The 18,896-nt window shown below is 41.1% G+C and overlaps 1 protein-coding gene across 2 annotated transcripts in view; it reads right to left on the bottom strand.

Moving 5' to 3' along the window:
- jade2 (jade family PHD finger 2) overlaps window positions 1–18,896 on the bottom strand; it is a 235,932-nt gene that overhangs the window by 82,973 nt on the left and 134,063 nt on the right. For both annotated transcript variants that reach the window (XM_026183096.1, XM_026183097.1), the window contains exons 6-8: window positions 12,608–12,819; window positions 8,848–9,015; window positions 5,394–5,510 (exon numbers count right to left, since the gene is read on the bottom strand). In XM_026183096.1, the coding sequence (XP_026038881.1) occupies window positions 5,394–5,510; window positions 8,848–9,015; window positions 12,608–12,819 (497 nt within the window). The remainder of the gene's footprint in view (window positions 1–5,393; window positions 5,511–8,847; window positions 9,016–12,607; window positions 12,820–18,896) is intronic.

Raw genomic sequence — 18,896 nt, 5'->3', positions numbered from 1 at the left:
AGAGAAAGTGCAGGAGAAAGTGTTGTGGTCAGATGAAAGTAAAATCGAGCTTTCTGGCATCAACTCAACCTGCCATGTTTGGAAAAAGAGAAATTCCAAGTATGACAAAAAGAACACTATCCTCACAGGTGTTTTTCTGCTAAGGGTACAGGATGACTTCACCACATTAAAGGGCCAATGGATGCGGTCATGTCCTACTAAATGTTGGACGAGAACGTCCCTCCCCAAGTCAAAACACTTAGTATACCAATTATTTCCCCCACTGTATATCTACTCATTATCGTGGTAAAGATGCAAGCGTGCCTAGTGTTGTTTCTCGGCTTATGTATGATGTGGCACAGCAGAACACTTGTGCTATGGTGAAGAAAGTCCATAAACACCTAAACAGTTGGAAACACTGATATAGCATATATTGCGTAACTTTGTGCATAGCATACACGCCTTTTGTAGATGACAAAAAAAAGAAACCTTATTTTAGGGTAAAATCACCAAACTATTTCATTGTTTATCAGATTAGACAGTTTTATATTCTGGTAACCACTGGAATTCACGTTATATCTCTCCCCGTTTATTTGACTCGGGGCTTTATGATAACTGATAATTGCCCATCTTAGTTACAAATGGAGTAAGCGTTTACCACAGCTGCCACTTTGTTACCAAGATGGTTGTTGAGTGGCAAATTTTCTCCTAAAACTTTGACAATGTATCCAAGATATTGTGTCCAATAGATAACAACATTCTACCCATAAAGTTTATTTCACAGCACTTGTTTAAGTCCCACTTCATATTGTGCATATATTTTATATGAATTTTACCTTTATTGACGAAAAACAAATGATTTCCATATTTTTTTCACTATGGGACTGTATCAGGTCTGATATAGCGATCACGTTTATGAAATCTGTTTTTGATGTGCAGCAGTCTGAAATGACTGCATATGCACAAGCATAAGCATGTGAACATTCTGCAGTATTACCATTTTGTCTTCTTGGCAACACCTGCTAGATTTGACCATATATATATATTTTTAATATCCATATTTTCTTTCCATGACCTGATTATCTTGACTCATCAGGCTTAACTCAATCCATCCATTTTGTGTCAAAGAAGAGTGAAGTGGCACATCATTGTATGCGATCAACAAACACAGCCTGGGTTAACAAAGACAGTGGATAACTATCCATTATTTTTAACTGGGGTTTTAGGTGTTTTTCAAGCTAGCTAATGCAAAGAAACCTTGGCTCTAATGGATTTTGCACAGCCCTCAAATCATTATGACAGTTTGGTTGGCTTTTCAGTGTACATTCTCGTGTTTAAAGAGTTTAATTTGTCCTTTATTGTTTTTTAAGGTAAAACTAAATGGCTTTTCTCTGTCATAAGAAGCTTTGACCAATGAGTTAGCTGCCAGATGTGGGTTTAGAAGGCAGCTGTTTTCCTCCACCCCATCGGAGTGGAGCTGCAACCACATTTTCTCCTCCCCTTCAGGTCACCTGCTGATCATCAGAGCAATCAACTGCTGAACAAAAAGACCAGCGCAGCAATCCACACTCCGCCAGATTATGAGCTCACCCGACGTGGTGAAGAGGCTAATCTTGTTTTTATTTGCTTTTTCTTATGATCTGTTTCTCATGTAATTCCGTGCCTTTTCTCCTCGTCTCCACTAAGCCAGCCAGCCCCGGATCTCACATCCATGTGCAACCACTCACCTCTCACGAATGCCACTTCTTCTGCTGCTACTTGAGATCATTACTCACCTGCTGGATCACCGCTGCCACTCTTCGGAGCCTTCCCACGCTCCACCCTTCACCAGCTTCCTTGCGGGCTCAAAACCTCTCCCTTTTGGCACCCTCCCCTGGCCCGACTACCTCGGATTTCAAGTAAGGTTTTCTCACAATAATCCTCTGGACAACATTGCCTAACTCACCTCCTCCTCCTCCTTCTCTGCACTGTCTAACTTGTCCTCTTGTCTCACAGATCTTACCCTCGCTACCTGCCTTCGCTCCTCATGCCTGCCTCTCTCTCCTGTTAATTGCATTCATATGTTCAGCTGAGCTCAGCCTTGTATTTAAATAAAGTTTGTTTCTATGTTTACGTTTCTTTAAAGTGAGTAAGAGCTCATTTAAGTTAGTTCATGTGCAATGTCTCTAAGCGAATAAAGAATCTCAAAATGCACTCTACTTCTCTCCGTCTTGCCCGGGTCCCACACTTGAGTCCTACACTCACTGTTTACTAAAGCTTGACAGTTTCACCTGATGCACAGATAAATCACCAAGAAAATAAAGCCAGTGATGAAGAAACAGAAGGTGTGATCCAATAATCACATGCTTAGCCTGTGTAAGACACCCCAATAAATACAACATCCTGATAAAACGTGGAGTTACGGTCAAAGGTCTCCACTGTAAACCCATTTTTTTTATTACCAACCAAATGTCAGATTGAGACCACTGCAGCTGCTCTCACTTTTTCGGTGGCAAAAGGTTGAACACAGCGTGGAGTTGGCTAAATGTGTTGTTTGGTATGAGCCAAGTCATCGGAGGAAAAAAAAAAAGAAAAAGAAAAAAATACTCATCTGGCCTTTTCGACTGCACCTGCTCTGTTCTGGCAGGGATTCATTAATAATGTTTTTATCAGTGCCCACACTGCTGCCGACTACTTCTGTTTGTGAAGAAAACATGTTTCTCTAAAATAATCTTTGCAAGACTTAACTGAGAAAACCCCCCCGACATTATTCAGACTGAGGCTTGTTCATACTTTACTCTGGAACATTTTTTAACTTGTGTATCAACTTGCGATTTATCAACATTTCCTTGACCTGAAAAATTCTGGATTTGTTTCCTCTCTTTTTTTGTTGCACATGTATTTGGTACAAACCAACCAGAAAAATCAATGAAGCAACTTCCCATCTTTTTCATCTTTAGGTTTAGCCGATTTTCTATCACTCTCCATAATTCATTTTAAACAAATCTATCCATTCGTTATATTACCACAAATTCAATTCGGGGTCATGCAGGCACTGGAGCTTATAGACTTACATTGGACCCTTAGCAAATTTAGAGTCACCAATTAACCTAACATGCAATCCTTTGCATCGTGGAAGGAAGCAGGAGTACCCAGAGGGAGCATAAACAGGCAAACTCCACAGAGAAAGGCTGTGAGGCGGCAGTGCTAACCACTGCACCATTTTCCCACCCAAAAACCAGAAAGGGGCAGAGATTAGAGAGAAGCTTGGACCTACAGTAACTAATCAGTGTGATCACTTGAGAGATCTCAAGCATCTTCCTTATATGTCAATCAATCGTCAATATAGTCAATTGTATCAATAACAATACTAGTATTGTAGCGCGATAGGATCAATAGTTTGTTCCTATCCTCCAAGTTCAGAATGTAGCCCACTGAATCGTGTTAAATTGTTTTCTTTTTTGAAAATGAAAAAATATACCTCAAACATGCACTATGAAAACTGTCATAACCCTTTTGTGTTTCCCAATACATCTATTTTATTTTTGACCTAAAGCAAATTTAAACAACAGAAGTTGATCCAAAGTGCTTTAGAGCAGGCAAATTTCCTCCAAAAAGCCCAGTTTCAAAATACATAAAAGGTTGATTGGTGTGCTTTGTAACCGTGGAAAGTAAAAAAAACTGTGATTTAAGGGTCACATCTCTTAAATCTCTACTACATAAGTTGCTTTTATAAGTTGAAAGTATAAGTATTGTTCTTCGCAATACTAGCCCTGTATTTACTTGGTATCCCTTCAATAACAAAATGTGCAGCACTGCACAGGACTAGACTTTAAAACAAAGTTCTGTATGTTTAAACAGAATTCAGCTCCAATCCTATGATATTCCAACATCTGAGCTGCTGGATGTCCACCGCTTGATATGGGAATAACCAGAGTCATAATAAAGCAAATTAAATTCTTACGACATATTTTCAAGACCTTTTTCTATTCACTTAATCCATCTAGCACACTTAGAGCTACAACAATCTCATTATTAAAAGCTGTACACAGAATCTCTTTTACATATACAGTACAGGTGGCACTGGTTGACCTTCTAGTGCACAGATCTTCAGTAGAATACTAATTAAGAGACTCTTAACTCAGAACGTCCTGGCTAATGGTTGTTAGATATGTATACTTTGTTATGAGCGCTTGAGATGCTTGTTAGTAGCTCAGCATGAAAAGAGACAGGACAAGGTGTCATTAGACGAAGGCTTCAAAAAGTGGATTTCACTGTTGGAAGTGGTGCCGAAGTGAAGAACACTCAAGGCTGAAGCTGTCTGACCTACTCAACATTAAAAACACACAGATATCAGTGGTAACACATGCTTTGTGCTTTAATGTCTGCTATAGTGTGAATACATTGTCCTGCAATTGATCTACAATGATTGTATCACAAATCACAGCAAACACTTAAATCGGAAAAATAGATTAAAAGAAATTTTCTCTCCTGGACTGAAACTTTTCGAGGCGGAAAAATATTTCTTATTTCCGACTTTTCTCCACAACGTGGTTTACAAAGAACTCCTGCTGCTCGAGCTGCTGTGCAGAAAAGCATCTCAACTGATTAGCAAGTATGTTTGTACAGCAGTCTGCTTTCAGCTATGGAAACAGGAGAGTGAGACTCTCCCTACGGACGACTCCAACTCAGGGGGTTCGCTGATAGTCTACAGCAGGGACACACTGTCAGGAAACACCCTCGCCGATGCGCAAACGCACACACGCGTTCGTATCCAGTACATACATCTGGGATGTGCATATGCTGCAAGCAAATGCAAAAGCATTGCAATGCTTTAGGATTGCGGTTCACCTTAAGGGCACTTTTGAAGCTAAATCATGCACAGGCTAATGTCTGTGAACTGGGTTAGTGTAAGTGTGTCAGCAGGGGCTGTGTTTGCATACTAAGCAGTCGCTTCAAACACATCCACATTGCCTATCAGGAAACTAAAAACTACAATAATTTGATGAGAGAAATGCTGTGTTTGGAGCATGCTGTGCTCATTTTGTGTCTTTTTACCTGCAAGGCTTCATTAATAAATTCATGGATCAGTGTTTCACCCTTTGTAATAAATATTACACATAGTGGAAACCTTCACATATCCACAAACCACCTCTGGCTGATGTACAGCATGCATGCAGGCTGCATGATAATTTAAAAAGAGGAAACTTGTTGCTGTTGAAATCACACCCTCACTTATCTTGGTTTAACTTGTTTGCAAACTGGTAGTTGAGATTTAGCAACCAGAGAAGGAAAAGAAGCAAAAACTGAAACCCATAATCTGGAGCACTGTAGAACCTGTGGACGTTTTGAATGCTGTGTTTCTTTTGTTTTTGGGGTTTTTCTTTTAACATTTGAAGACAATGAGATAGACGGGCAAAGCACTGATAATATACCTGAATGCAGGTCCCTGTGTGCTCTCGACACAGGCTGCAGGACAGAGCCCAGCGGCTGGCGGGGATATGGGACACCTTGGTAATGGGCTCCATCTTCTCTGGACAGCCTATACTCACCTAAGGAGGAAAACAAAACAGTTAGTAAGAAACAAACATAGAAAGCACAACAACACTGATGAGACTCATCTTACTCTAAATTCTTTTTAAAAAAATCTCACTTAATAATTAGGCAAAGTGCCAAACATATTTTGGTTGCAGCTTCTCAAATGTTGGAATATGCAGCTTTTTTTGGGATAAGTTAATATTCATCTGCGATGGTCATACAGGCAACTGAGGCTGAAAGACTCTTGGTGCATCTGGGGGCTTCCCATGATGTGTTCCTTTTCACTCCCTCTATTTTTATACACCACTTTGCATTTCATCATTGGCTATTATTAATCTCTGGCTGTCTTTCACTTCTCTTTTCTCCCCTCAACCCCAACTAGTCGCGGCAGACGGCTGCCCCTCTCTGAGCCTTGCTTTGCTGGTGGTTTCTTCCTCTTAGGAGGGAGTTTTTCTTTCCGTCTGTCGCCAAGCGCTTGCTCATATGGGGTCGTCTGATTGTTCAGATTTTTTTATGTACTATTGCAGGATCTTTACCTTAAAAAAAAAAAAAGCAAAAGCTTCTTGAAGCAACTGTGATTTGGCGCCATATAAAGTATTAATAAAATACAACATTTGAAGTTACAACATAATTATCATCTTCTTAAATATATTTAACACCTCAGCTACGCAACTTCTTCAGTTTCTGATTAAAGTAACCTCCCTAAACGCATCCTAGGAATGACAGTTTACACCCTAATTTAGCTTGAATAACTTCACCTGTTTTCCAATTTCCAAAACTGTCCTCGGACCCAGAGCAGAGACACATGTGCTTCTTGGAAAAAGGTTACTGTAAAGCTCTGTGTGACTTCCTCTTTGAGCAGTTCATTCAGAACAGCTTTGGCCCCAGACCTCCCTGCACCAAATACAACCAAGAAGTCATTGACTTGTGCCAACCAGCCATGCAGAAAAGAAGTGAAGAGCACTCATCACCAAAGCGCTGTTTCTTCCTTCCTTCCTTCCTCTGCTGCCTATTTCTTTACAAAAAAGGAAAAAAAACAACATTCCACTTCTTTCACATCCACTTCTTGTCATATTTGAGGCACGGCCTTCTCTCCTTGTCCTTCACGCTTGTATTAACAAGCTGACAACTGATTTCCGCAGGTCACGCCTCCCCCCCATCATCCACTCGTCCTTCTATCTGATTTTCTTTCCTCCTCTCATCTGCTCAACCACAGAACAAACCAATGGCCTCTGCTCTTTCTGTTATTATCGATGTCTTTTGTACAACACACTCACACAGTTGATGCGGGGGTCAATTTTCACTCCATTGAGAATGTCAATAGAAAGTGCAATTCTGACTATGATGCCACAGCCGTCACTGTCAACGCGCACTTCTTTTATGCAGCTGATATAAGAGCCGGTAGATAAGAAAAGGATTTCCACTTTTTGAATGGTACAGTTAATTGATTGAATTGTTCACAACCGTGATTCCCACGCGCACACACACACACATACGCAGAAGTTGCACTTCACATTTCAAAGCAGACAGATGAAAAAAGGGACAAAATCTAAAATCGCTTTAGAGGAAATCACTGTGTTAAATAAAAAGCCTTCTTAAAAGAGGGGCTCTTCCTCTTTGAGATTGAGTGTGTGTGTTTGTGTGTCTATGTGTAACTATGAGGGGTGAAAAGCTGTTTAAAGAGAGACCTTTCTCTAGGAGCTGAAGGCAGGCATAAGGCAGCTATGCACAGCTCTGGAGAGGCTGTATCATTTGAAGGCACACACACCCATACAAAAACAAACACACATACACTATAAATGTAAAACACACTTACACACAGTTTTTTCCACCACATATTCAGAACAAATCTACCAACTAGTAGCATGAAGCACATACATCTGAGCCCACACAAGGACAAGAGCACAAAACACACACACACAGCACAGACATGCAAATTAACCCCCTCCGCCATGGTAGGAAGAGAAAACAAAAGCGAATGGAGCAACGAAAACAATTAGCCCAATCAAGGGTGACAGAAGGCAATTAGGAGGAAAAGGTTTGAGGTGCCAAAAGCCACTCTATTATTGAGAGAAATGTGCTGGTGAAGTGTGCCGCTGAATAGTCGCAAGAAATATGACTGGCTGTCTTAAAGGTGTGCAAGGCTCGAAGCGCATCCACGAACCTTCTGAAATGAGGGGGCTCCGTTTGGGGCTTTCAGATGAGCGACGGTGACAAAAGATGTCATCAAGAAACGTCAAGACGAAATGAGCGGCTGCTGGGAGAAGCACGCTTGACAGCCAGGTTCCTCGGGAATCATTATGCATTCTTCAGATTGTAAAGAGGAAGGTGTTGACTGGTATTTTAAACATTTACTCTAAACAAGTGGTGGAAACAAGTAACAGGTGCAAATGCTTCTCAAAATCTTCCACCAAAGACTTTTTTGAGTCTAATTGCAAAGCAAAGGCCTCACCGTAAAACCACAGCGATGCGCTACATTGCCAAAAGTATTCACTCAGGCATCCGAATCATTGAATTCAACTCCGGTCATTTCCACGGCCACAGGTGTATAACATGCAGCACCTGGACGTGCAGACTACTTTTACAAATATTAGTGAACGAATGGGTTGCTCTCAGGACTTACCTGTCCAACAAGTCCAGTCATGCAGTTTCCTTGCTACTAAATATTCCACAGTCAACTGTTAGTGGAAGTGGAAGTGACTTGAAGCCATGAAGTGGTAGGCTATGTAAAGTTACAGCTCAGTGTCAGCAAATGCTGAGGCAAATAGTGCGCAAAGGTCGCCGACTTTCTGCACAGTCAGTTGCTACTGATCTACAAAACTCATGTGACCTTCAGATTTGCTGAAGACCAGCGCAGAGAGAGCTTCATGGAGTGGAGTGTAATCCAAGCCTTACAGAACCAAGCGCAATGCAAAGCATCAGATGCAGTGGTGTAAACCACACCGCCACTGGACTATAGAGCAGTGGAGACGTTCTCTGGATGGACATCACGCTTCTTCATCTGGTAATCCAATGGAAGAGTCTGGGTTTGGCAGTTGTCTGACTGCAATGTGCAAAGTACAAAGTTTGGTGGAGGAAGTATCACAGTGTGGGGCTGTTTTTCAGGAGTTCGGCTTGCCTTCTTAATGCTTTACCATACCACGACATTTTGAACAATTTCATCCTCCCAACATTGTGGGAACAATTCTGTGAAGCCAACAATGCCTAAAAGCGAATGTAGAAAAGGTTACACTTCCAGGGATGTATTAAAAATTCATTAACATGCTGGCTGCAATTTTAAGATTGCACAAAGAAACCAATCAGTATCTGACTGTATGTGACCACCTCTGTGTCTTTCTCTCAGTGTCTCACCTCAGGGATCCATAAGGCACAGCTGACGTGGACCCACTTGGTTCCACTGCGGGTGGGCTTGAGTGCCCCCCCTCTCTTGGGGCAGAGCAGACATTTTGGCTGGACCCCGAGAGCGCAGGTCCGACACAGCCAGTTCCCCTGGGGTACCTTCAGGATGCCGTAACACGCCTGCAACAGGGAAAGAAATAAAAAAGGAAAGTTATGACAGGTCTTAATGCGAAAGCTGCATAACGATGGTTCTGAATTTACATAGGTTACCAACCATGACGTAACATGCAAGCCAATTTATTCTGGCTAACCAATTCTACCTACAAAGTCTTTGTGCCAAGCTAACCAGCCAATAGCTGTAACTTTTTATGCAGTGGACAGATTGCTAGCCTTGCTAATAAGAGAATGGAAAACTACGTCAAATCACCATAAATAAAAAGTTCATTAAAGACCTATTAGTACACTGAAGCACATTAACATACACGCCATGTAAACCATTAGGTGTATATTAAAAGTTGTATTCCATATACTCTGTGTTGGCAAAAAGATGACTGACAGTCAGCTTTTCAAGCCAACCTAAAAACAGTGAATTTTGTTTTGTTTTTGTTGTGATTGAGCACATAAGTGGTGCCGCAGCTGATCCGGTTCACAATCCATTAAGTTTTCTTGTTGTCGGTTGCACAAACTAATGAGAATTACAAGCCGCTGAAAAGTTAAGAACGCTCTCAAGCAGTTATATGGTGGACACATTCATCTCGACATGACTGCTGCAATACAATCACTCGGCCATAAAAAGCATGAAAATGTGTAAACGCATCAGGATGTCACAGCACTGACCATATTACTGATGTCAGCATAATGGTTAATGGACTGGTACTTATAGAGCACTTTTCTATTCCTTTTTACTACAAGCTTCATTCACTCATTCACACAAGTGCCTGTTCCTATGCCTAAGCCCTTTTAATCTAACATCACACACCAACGGACAAATCAGAGGGCTTTTAGTTTGAGCACAGTTTGGGTGGAGACCAATAAGGTCATCAGTGTGCGAAGTAGCAACAATAAAATCATTAGGAAAGACTAAAAACCTAAATAACTTGCTTTAAATGGGGAATGGCCTTCCTGTGTTAATGACGTACTTGCTTGCAACAGTAACCGTAGAAGACATTGGGCGATTCCCAACAGGAATCTTGGCATAACTTTCACCAGCTACACCCTGAAGCCTGCGAGTCGTCTTGCTTTTTAAGTCAAAATCCCCAACATACATTTGGTTTCAATGCAACAACTTCTGTATTCTCATATAGGTTTTATTAACTGAAAGGTTTTATCCACTGCTGCTCCAATTACAAATCTCCATTTAATATTTCTTTATTTTAGTAAAAACAGCAAGAGCTTCCAACACATCTGAAATGCCACATAGACTTTATTTTGTTTTTTAAAGCACAGCTGGGTTTTGTATGATCAGAGCTCCACCCAATTCCCCTTCCGCTATCACAGAGGGGTGCCATGGAAGTCTTTCATGCCAGCATAACAGCATGCTTATATGTTTCTGATAAGATCCAGTCCCCAGGGTTAGAAACAAAGTGTTATTTTATTGTCAGACATTATTTACTCCTTCATTGTTAGAAAGGGTCTACTGTGGCAAGCGAAGCATACGTAATGCCTCTTTTTCTACCATTATCCCTATCACCTCAGATCTATCATATCAAAGCATTACTCCTTTAGTTGAGCCTCAAATGAAATTTAGACGCCCCAAATCCCAGACCATCACGAGGGAAGGACACATCATATTTCATATAACTGAAAAGGCAGAACACACATTCATATTAGACTTAGAGGATGATAAAACAACAGAGACAGAGAGAAAAAACAAACAACCTTCAAGGAAATGAAACACGAAAGTCTCAGTCTTTGTTAAAAGCAATTAAGGGACTCTATTGATGAAATGATTTTATTGATCAAACAAAGAACCTCAGCAAGCATGGCCCGTGTTTCACCTACCGAGCGTTGGGGAGACCACTTTACCAGGGAAGGAACAGACGATGTGATATTTTAGTGTGGTTACACACTAAAAGCAATATTACTTAATACTGCTGGGAGCAACCTTTTCTTTCACCGCCTGCTACAATTTGTTTCCATGACACCTCAACTTTTGGCTCGTACCTATTTTTACTCAACAAATACTACTAGGAAAACACCAGAGGCTCCTAAGAGTAATGTTTTGATGACTTGATCCAAAAGTTATTTATGCCCCGCGTTCTTGAAATATGTGCATGAGGGCACACATGCAAGGAAGAGGTGATGAAATATACGCTTATGCCAAAAACCTGCCCCCCTCCCCTCACCCCCAACCGGTTGCAGAAGATGGCAGCAACTCCCTGAGCCTGGTTGTGCTGGAGGTTTCTTCCTGTTAAGTTTTTCCTTCCGAGCGTCCTTACCTTTCAGTCTAAGCACCTTGAGCCGACTGCTGTTATTTGGTGCAATATAAAGAAAATGGAATTGAAAAAAAAAAGAAAAGAATTGGACTTGAATGGAAATAGCGTGCTTTCAAACATGCTAAGGTGAGAAAAACCGAGATATTTTATATATTGCTGTGCTTCTTTATGAACAGTAAGAGCAGCCACGCAAAGCTGTTATGAAATGGAGTAAAAATGCGTTATATTTAAGATGATTCATATTTCCTCCTGTTTCACAGTCTGGCTTTTGATTTCATATGCAGAAAAAAATTCTTTATAGTTCTGAAAAATGAGAGGAGACTTAACCTCCAGATTCTGATTGCTAATTTTTGTCTGATAGTGGGAAACCGAGCAGGTTTTGTTTGAAATATCAAAAGCACTGAGCTCAGGATGTTTTTCCTAAACTTGAATACTCATTATAAAATCCTCATGCAACTTAAAGGAAACATTTTTTTTAACTTGGATTTTTCTTTCGATTTTAAATAAAATTCAGCTGAGGTGGAGGCGGAGGTGGACACAAGGTCGTCTGGTTGGGAGTAAAGCCCAGACTTGAGGCTGTTTTCGACATTGGAGCGCGGCTCGCAAGGTCAACTGCCAGTCCCGGGCGGCCGCAGCCTCCACCACAGGCGGTCTGCTGTTGCAAACGAGAGGCTAAGGTGGGTTTCTGAGGTTTACCTACGGAAACTTTGTCAGGAATTTCAAATCTTTGAATTATCTTGGCTCAGACTGAACTTTGCAGAGCTTTAAGTTGGGGGTCACGACACACAGCTGTCAAATAAAAGGTGAGAGTTGAATTTGTAACGCAAGAAAAAAAGAAAGGCAGTTAGTGCAACACAGTAACTGTTTTAACACGATTATCTTGTTTTCATTACCATCGGAGGCCACAAACCATAACTGAAAATAACACTGAATTAGTCGCCCAGGACTCGTTTATTAGAGGAACTGGAGGTGACAGATTAAAATGAGATCAGTTCTGCAGTGGTGGGAAACTTCTTCCATTCTGTGTCATAACAGCAGGTAAGCAGGGGCAGTCTGAAGGGAGTGATAGTGTGTTAGTGCCAACTGAGCCGACACAATAATTAATATTCTGTCACCGTGTGACAAACACAGCAGAGCCCCTCCAGCTTCAGGCTGTCACGGGAAGTATTTGTGAAAGAACTGCTCTATGTGCACCTTTGTGCAGTTCATGTACTCAGTCGCCTTCTTATTCTGCAGAAACCTACAAAAACTCCAAACGCAAGGAGCATACAGTGCATACAACTCCACAAGTGTGCACAAACAAAAAATGTGAAGAACTTGAGCCCATAATTGCTGACCTGATGAACACAGACATTGCACTTGTCACAGAAAACCATCTCGTTGCCGTCCTCTCCCTCCGGTGAGCGGCAGACGTCGCAGACCACGTCCTCATCGTACTCGATGCCCAGGCCTTCCTCTGTCTCGATGGCCTGCTGCATCTTCTCCTGGCACACACTCTCCAGCTCCACCAGAACGCACTCCATGGTGAGCTCATCGAGCTCCGGTAAGCCTGGCGGTGAGAAAACAAAGTAAAAAACAAAAAAGATTAGTTTGCATTTGTCGTACAGACGAAAACTGAACCAGACAGAAACTAATCATCCATCTCTTGTGAGGCAGGGAATTCTTGGTGATTAGAGGATTATATTTTGTCTGGTGCTAAGTTGTTTTTTGTTTTACACATATTGTTTTCTTTGAAAGCTTGAAGACTCAAGCACGGCCTCTGGGAGAATGGATGAGTATTTAAGAAAATACTAAGCCTGTACAAAACAATTAAAGCTAAGAGTAGAGTTCCAAGGTCAACACTCACTGGTTTCTTTGAGTTCCTTTTATCGACAAGGATAACAGAAACGAGAAGCTGCTCATATGAAGTTCAAAACAAGCAAGCCAATTTACAGATTTCAAGTTATTTTGGGCCTAAATGCTTTGCATAACACTAATTTGAAACACACACAGCCTTCATTTGCGTGTTTATCTCACAAGGTCACTTTCTGTTTCTTCAGGGCGGCTCAGGGCGAAGCGTGCTGAAAATTAGCCGAGAGAGTGTCAGCTGGAGTCGACTGCTAACCAGAGTAAGAAGAGAAATATCACATGTGCTCTGCAGGCCCATTAGCTACCAAAGCCAAAATTTGAAGAAAAGCAACCAAAAAATAAATTAAAAAGTGCCATTAAGCCTTTGTTGCCCTCAGCTTAGCTCACTGTGCCAAAATGTGTCGACATTAGCATCAGTATCCCTGCTCCATTTGCATCTCAAAGTAATGCCTTGCTCTAAGGCTGGTTAATTGTTGATGAAGACTGATCTAACTGGCAAACGCAAGCCTTCTTCCTCATGAAAAATAAAACGTTTAAGATACCAGGAAAGCAAACAGTCTGGTTTCCAGGATCGTGGCGAACAGATGCAGAATATTATTATCTCATTACCTGCGATAAGATTACAGTGATTATACAAAATGGGTAACAGGAAGGCATTAAATCTAGTGTGAAAATTTTTTTGGTTTTGTTTTTTTTTTTTTCCCCTGAAATGCAAATGATTATTTCGATAACAGTTTAAAAACCGTACAAAAATATTCTAAACGACACACCAGTGTGAATGCTGGCCGTACATGATGTTCACACAGATTAAATCACAGACTGCACAATCTCTGGTCATCATTTTAAAGTTATGTGAAACCTTTGCAAACCTAAGATCCAGGGACCGGGATCGGCCCAACAGACACCCCAATGCGCCCCATTTGACATCTTTGGAAAATAGATGGGATGCATGAATTTTGGACTTTCAACAGTGTTAAATAAACTTCACAGTTAGTCCTCCACCACAGCCATTCAAATGAGAGCAGAGTAAAGTAATAGTTAAAAACATTAAATGAAAGAAAAGTTCCTATTTTTTCACTATTTGTTATAGAAATGTTTTTTATAATGTATCCACAGTAAAATACATAAATAAATGAATTCAAAAATTGGATTGGAAATAATGAAATACATCTCTGCAACTTTTCCCCTAATTTTACAGATTTATTTCTTTCCATTTAATGAGTTGTGCTGACTGATGTCTTTCAATAACTACAGCAGAATTTCTCTACCACCTTTTTCTTAAATATTGAGATTCTCACTTAAGATCAAAGTGGGTTGTGTGTGGCCCACAATGTAAAATGAGTCTGGCATCGCTGCTTTAGAGTAAAGACTGATACGCACGGAGAGAGTTGTGAAAAAACGAGAGAAACTTTTGAGTTGTTCAGATGCAAACTTGTCGTGGAAATCAACATCGAGCGATGATGATCTGATGCTCATGTTTCTAAGCAAGAAAAGGAAGAATCGGGGATTCTGGTTTCATCCAATTCTAACGAGAAAGCTGTAGCAGCGAGAATTTCATGGTTTGAGCCTTAGGTTGAAGCTGTATCACGACAGCTTTCGTACGTATTTCAGGATGTCAGTGGGGCAGTTTGAGCTCCTGTAGGAGAGATGTAAAATTCGAGCTTGTTCCAAAAAAACAAATGCCACAAATTTGTCCATCTAAAGTACGCGGTACGCCCTTCAGATGATTCCTGATTAATACAGCTAATCAGAGGCCAGTGTCATTAGAGTCCTGCATGCAGCAATCAAAATAAAACTTTATCAAGTCTGTAGCTCTGCATTATTTTTTGACTCATTTGTAGGATTTTGCACTCAGTTGGGAGGTTTTTATAACTGGAGTGGGTCAATTTGTGGATCTTATTTATGTCATTCATTCTCTTCCAATCAAATAATAATATTAACTAAGCAGCAGCATGATTTACTGCTCAGGTTCTTTTTGCCAACAGGGTGAGCTGCTGTTTAACCTACCATACCCCTGCAATGTACTGAAAATAACATCGACTTTATTATGATAGCCAACATCTGCTGCTGAGGCAGAAAACACGTGAATTGGGCCTCGAGCTGGAACGTCGACATGAACAAAGAAAGAACAAGAAGAAGAACACACGTGATCGTTGTCGTGGATTCAGAAGCTGCTTCTAAAGCCGCTGAAAAGGGGAAGCGGAGTTAGATATTAACCTGCAGTGACATTTACATCATGAACTAAGCACACATACCTAAGACCGCATTATCTGTTGTCTCCGTGTTTGCATGTGGCAGCTGTGAGCACATGCAGGGATTCTTTCATTTTTGTGTATGTGCAGTATTTGTGTGTGTGCTTAAAAGTAAAACGGAAATTAACACAAACACACACAAAAAAAACAACTTCCTTTTCTTCATGCTTTGATTCTTCTAGTCTGCCTGACTGCTTTGGCTTTCAAACTTTCATGTACACTGTGCCTTAATGCACTTCTCTAATTGTATTTCTATTAATCTACTCAATGCAGCATAATGCTAAACACTCTGATCTTACAGTAACCCAGAGTTACTCATCCTTATAATCAGAATTCATGTGTATTTAGCTGCTGTATTGACCCAGTTTTCTCCAAGAAGACACATTTTCCTACAGCAAAACACAGCTGCCAACAAATATTGTAAACACGTATGATATCATTGAATGTTAAAAAAAAATTATATTTGATTTTGTGGGGGGGAAAAACAAAAAGCACAAGCCACAAGCTGGCTGTGTCCCAGCGGCACAAAGCTGGATTTTCACAAGAAAAGTTGTTAGGCTCCAAGTTATCCGCTTGTAATACCACATGTACTGTGTGGCAAAGTCACCACAGGCTGGTGCATCTCGTGCAGCTTCATACTTAAGATACGCTGCTGTTTGTGCAAACCGAGCAAAGGATAGGGAACAAGAGACAGAGAAGGAGAACAAAATGAACGATTTAGCCTAGTGTGATTAGGAAACATAACTGAAAACTATCAATTCAATTCAATTTTATTTATATCAATCAATCAATCAATCAATCTTTATTTATAAAGCACTTTTCATACAGAGAAAATGTAGCACAAAGTGCTTTACATAGTTAAAAGCAGCCCACCCCACCCTCCAACTCACTCCCCACACTCTCAATACACATATATCCCCCCACCCACACACACATACACACACGCGCACACTTAAAGAGTAAAAATTGGGCTGGGCTCGCATGAGCCAAGTGAGGAAACACTATAACAGGGAGCCGTCTGCACCGGGAGCCGGTCACAGACCGCAGCCTCCAGGCTGGGCACACAGCAGGAGGGAGGCAAAGGAGCCCCCCAGCCAGGCTGAGAGGACCCCAGAGACCCAGCAGCCACGGTCAATAACAGCCCCGGTGCAGAGAGCGCCCTCCGAGGAAACACTGGAGATATGACGCAATACAATATATATAGGGTAAAATGATAAAATAAATAAGAACAGGATACAATATAAATATAAATAGAATAAGAAGATTAAAAAATGAATAAGAATAAAATCAAACAAATATTAGGTAAATCCTAAATTAATAATAGAATAACAGGATAGAATAAATAAGCATAAAATAAATAAACGCTAAGTAAAAGCTAAATTAAAAAGGTGGGTCTTGAGCCTGTTCTTGAAAACATGTACGTTCTCTGCGGCCCTGAGCTCCTCCGGCAGGCTGTTCCACAGACGAGGACCATACCACTGAAACGCTGCCTCTCCGTGAGTATGTGTCCTGACTTTAGGGACAATCAAAAGGCCAGTACCAGAGGACCTCAGGGTCCGCGAGGGTTCGTATGGTAAAAGCAGATCTGAGAGATAGGAAGGCCCAAGACCATTAAGACATTTAAAAACCAATAAAAGAACTTTAAAATCGATCCTGAAACACACGGGGAGCCAGTGCAGCGATTCTAAAACCGGTGTAATGTGGGCCCGCCCTCTGGTCTTCGTCAGCACACGAGCTGCCGAGTTTTGCAAGAGTTGTAAAGTTGAAATATTCTTCTTAGGAAGACCAGAGAGCAGGGCATTACAGTAATCAATGCGACTGGTAATAAAAGCATGCATCAGCATCTCCGTGTTGGCCCGAGAGAGAATAGGGCGGACTCTGGCTATATTTTTTAGATGATAAAATCCAATTTTAGTTACATGTTTAATATGTGGGATAAAACCAAGCTCAGAGTCAAAAATAACACCCAGGTTTTTCACTTGTAGCGAAGGACATAGTGAAAATGCCTCTAATTTAGACAAGAGTTTCTCTCTCTGAGCCTCAGGACCGACAATTAAAACTTCAGTTTTGTCCTGGTTAAGTTGTAAAAAGTTTTCTGCCATCCAAGATCTTAAAGAGGGCATCCATTTGTCTGGTGTCATCAGGAGACACGGAGATGTACAGCTGCGTGTCATCAGCGTAACTGTGGAAGTTCACTCCATGCCTCCTGATGACACCGCCGAGAGGGAGCATATACAAATTAAAAAGTACAGGGCCTAGAACCGACCCTTGAGGCACACCACATGTCATTTTATGGATCTTAGAGGAGCATGTATCCATACTCACCATAAAAGATCTGTCAGAGAGATAGGAAGTGAACCAGTTGTGTACAGCACCAGAGAGGCCCACCATGTGTTTCAGTCTGTTTAAAAGAATAGCATGGTCTACTGTATCAAAGGCTGCGCTTAGATCCAGTAGCACCAGGACTGAGAGCTTTTGGGAGTCCCAGTTACATCTAAGATCATTTAAAACCTTTAGGAGAGCCGTCTCTGTGCTGTGGTTCACCCTAAATCCAGACTGGAATATCTCCAGGATCTGTCTATCATTGAGAAAATCAGTAATCTGAGTAAAAACAAGTTTTTCTAAGACTTTACTTAAAAATGGTAAGTTGGATACAGGTCTGTAGTTATTAAAATCATTACAATCCAAATTGCTCTTCTTCAGAAGGGGCCTCACCACCGCCGTTTTAAAGGCAGCAGGGAAGACACCCAACTGAAGAGAGCAATTCATCATGCATAAAAGCTCAGCCTCAAAAAATCCATAAAGTGTTTTAAAGAGTGAAGAAGGAATTGGATCTAAAAGACATGTGGTGGGTCTCACTGTGGAGAAAACCTTCTGAAAGTTCTCAGCATTAACCAGGACAAAGCTGTCCAGTGTCTCCTCAGGTACAATCGAGCCCTCAGATGTATTTAAAATCATATCACGATTAGATAAAATATCAGATCTGATGGCGCTGATCTTTCCCCTGAAGTGGTCTGCAAACTGCTCACAGAGCGAGTCTGTGGAGGTTCTTTGGGATCTGTTAAAATCAGGGTTAAATAAGTGATCTATGGTGGAAAAGAGGACCTTGGGATTATTTTTGTTAATACTGATTATTTTGGCGAAGTATGAATTTCTTGACTTCCTTAATGTATTATTGTACACTTTAAGTTGCTCGCAAAATATTTGATGGTTGATATTATTTTTAGTTTTCCTCCATCTCCTTTCTGCTGCCCTGCAATTTCTTTTGAGTTTTTTGACTTCTTCGTTTCTCCAAGGTGATGCATGTTTTACGTTAATCTTTTTGGTGGTGAGTGGAGCAACGGAGTCAAGGCTTTTCTTCAGTTTGCTGTTGAAATAACTAAAAATCAAATCGCAGGATGCAGGTAAAATCACAGGGGGGCATTCGTCTAAAACCCTGGTAAAATTTGCAGCCACTTCAGAGGTTAGATAGCGCCTCCTCACAGTTCGCACCGAGGTCTCCCGCTGAATAAAACCGGTGATGTTA

The sequence above is a fragment of the Astatotilapia calliptera genome, chromosome 10 (assembly GCF_900246225.1).
Source record: "Astatotilapia calliptera chromosome 10, fAstCal1.2, whole genome shotgun sequence".
In the NCBI taxonomy this organism is placed as follows: Eukaryota; Metazoa; Chordata; class Actinopteri; order Cichliformes; family Cichlidae; genus Astatotilapia; species Astatotilapia calliptera.
The sequence above is the reverse complement of the archived record's forward strand: the minus strand, read 5'-3'. Positions and strand labels throughout refer to the sequence as shown.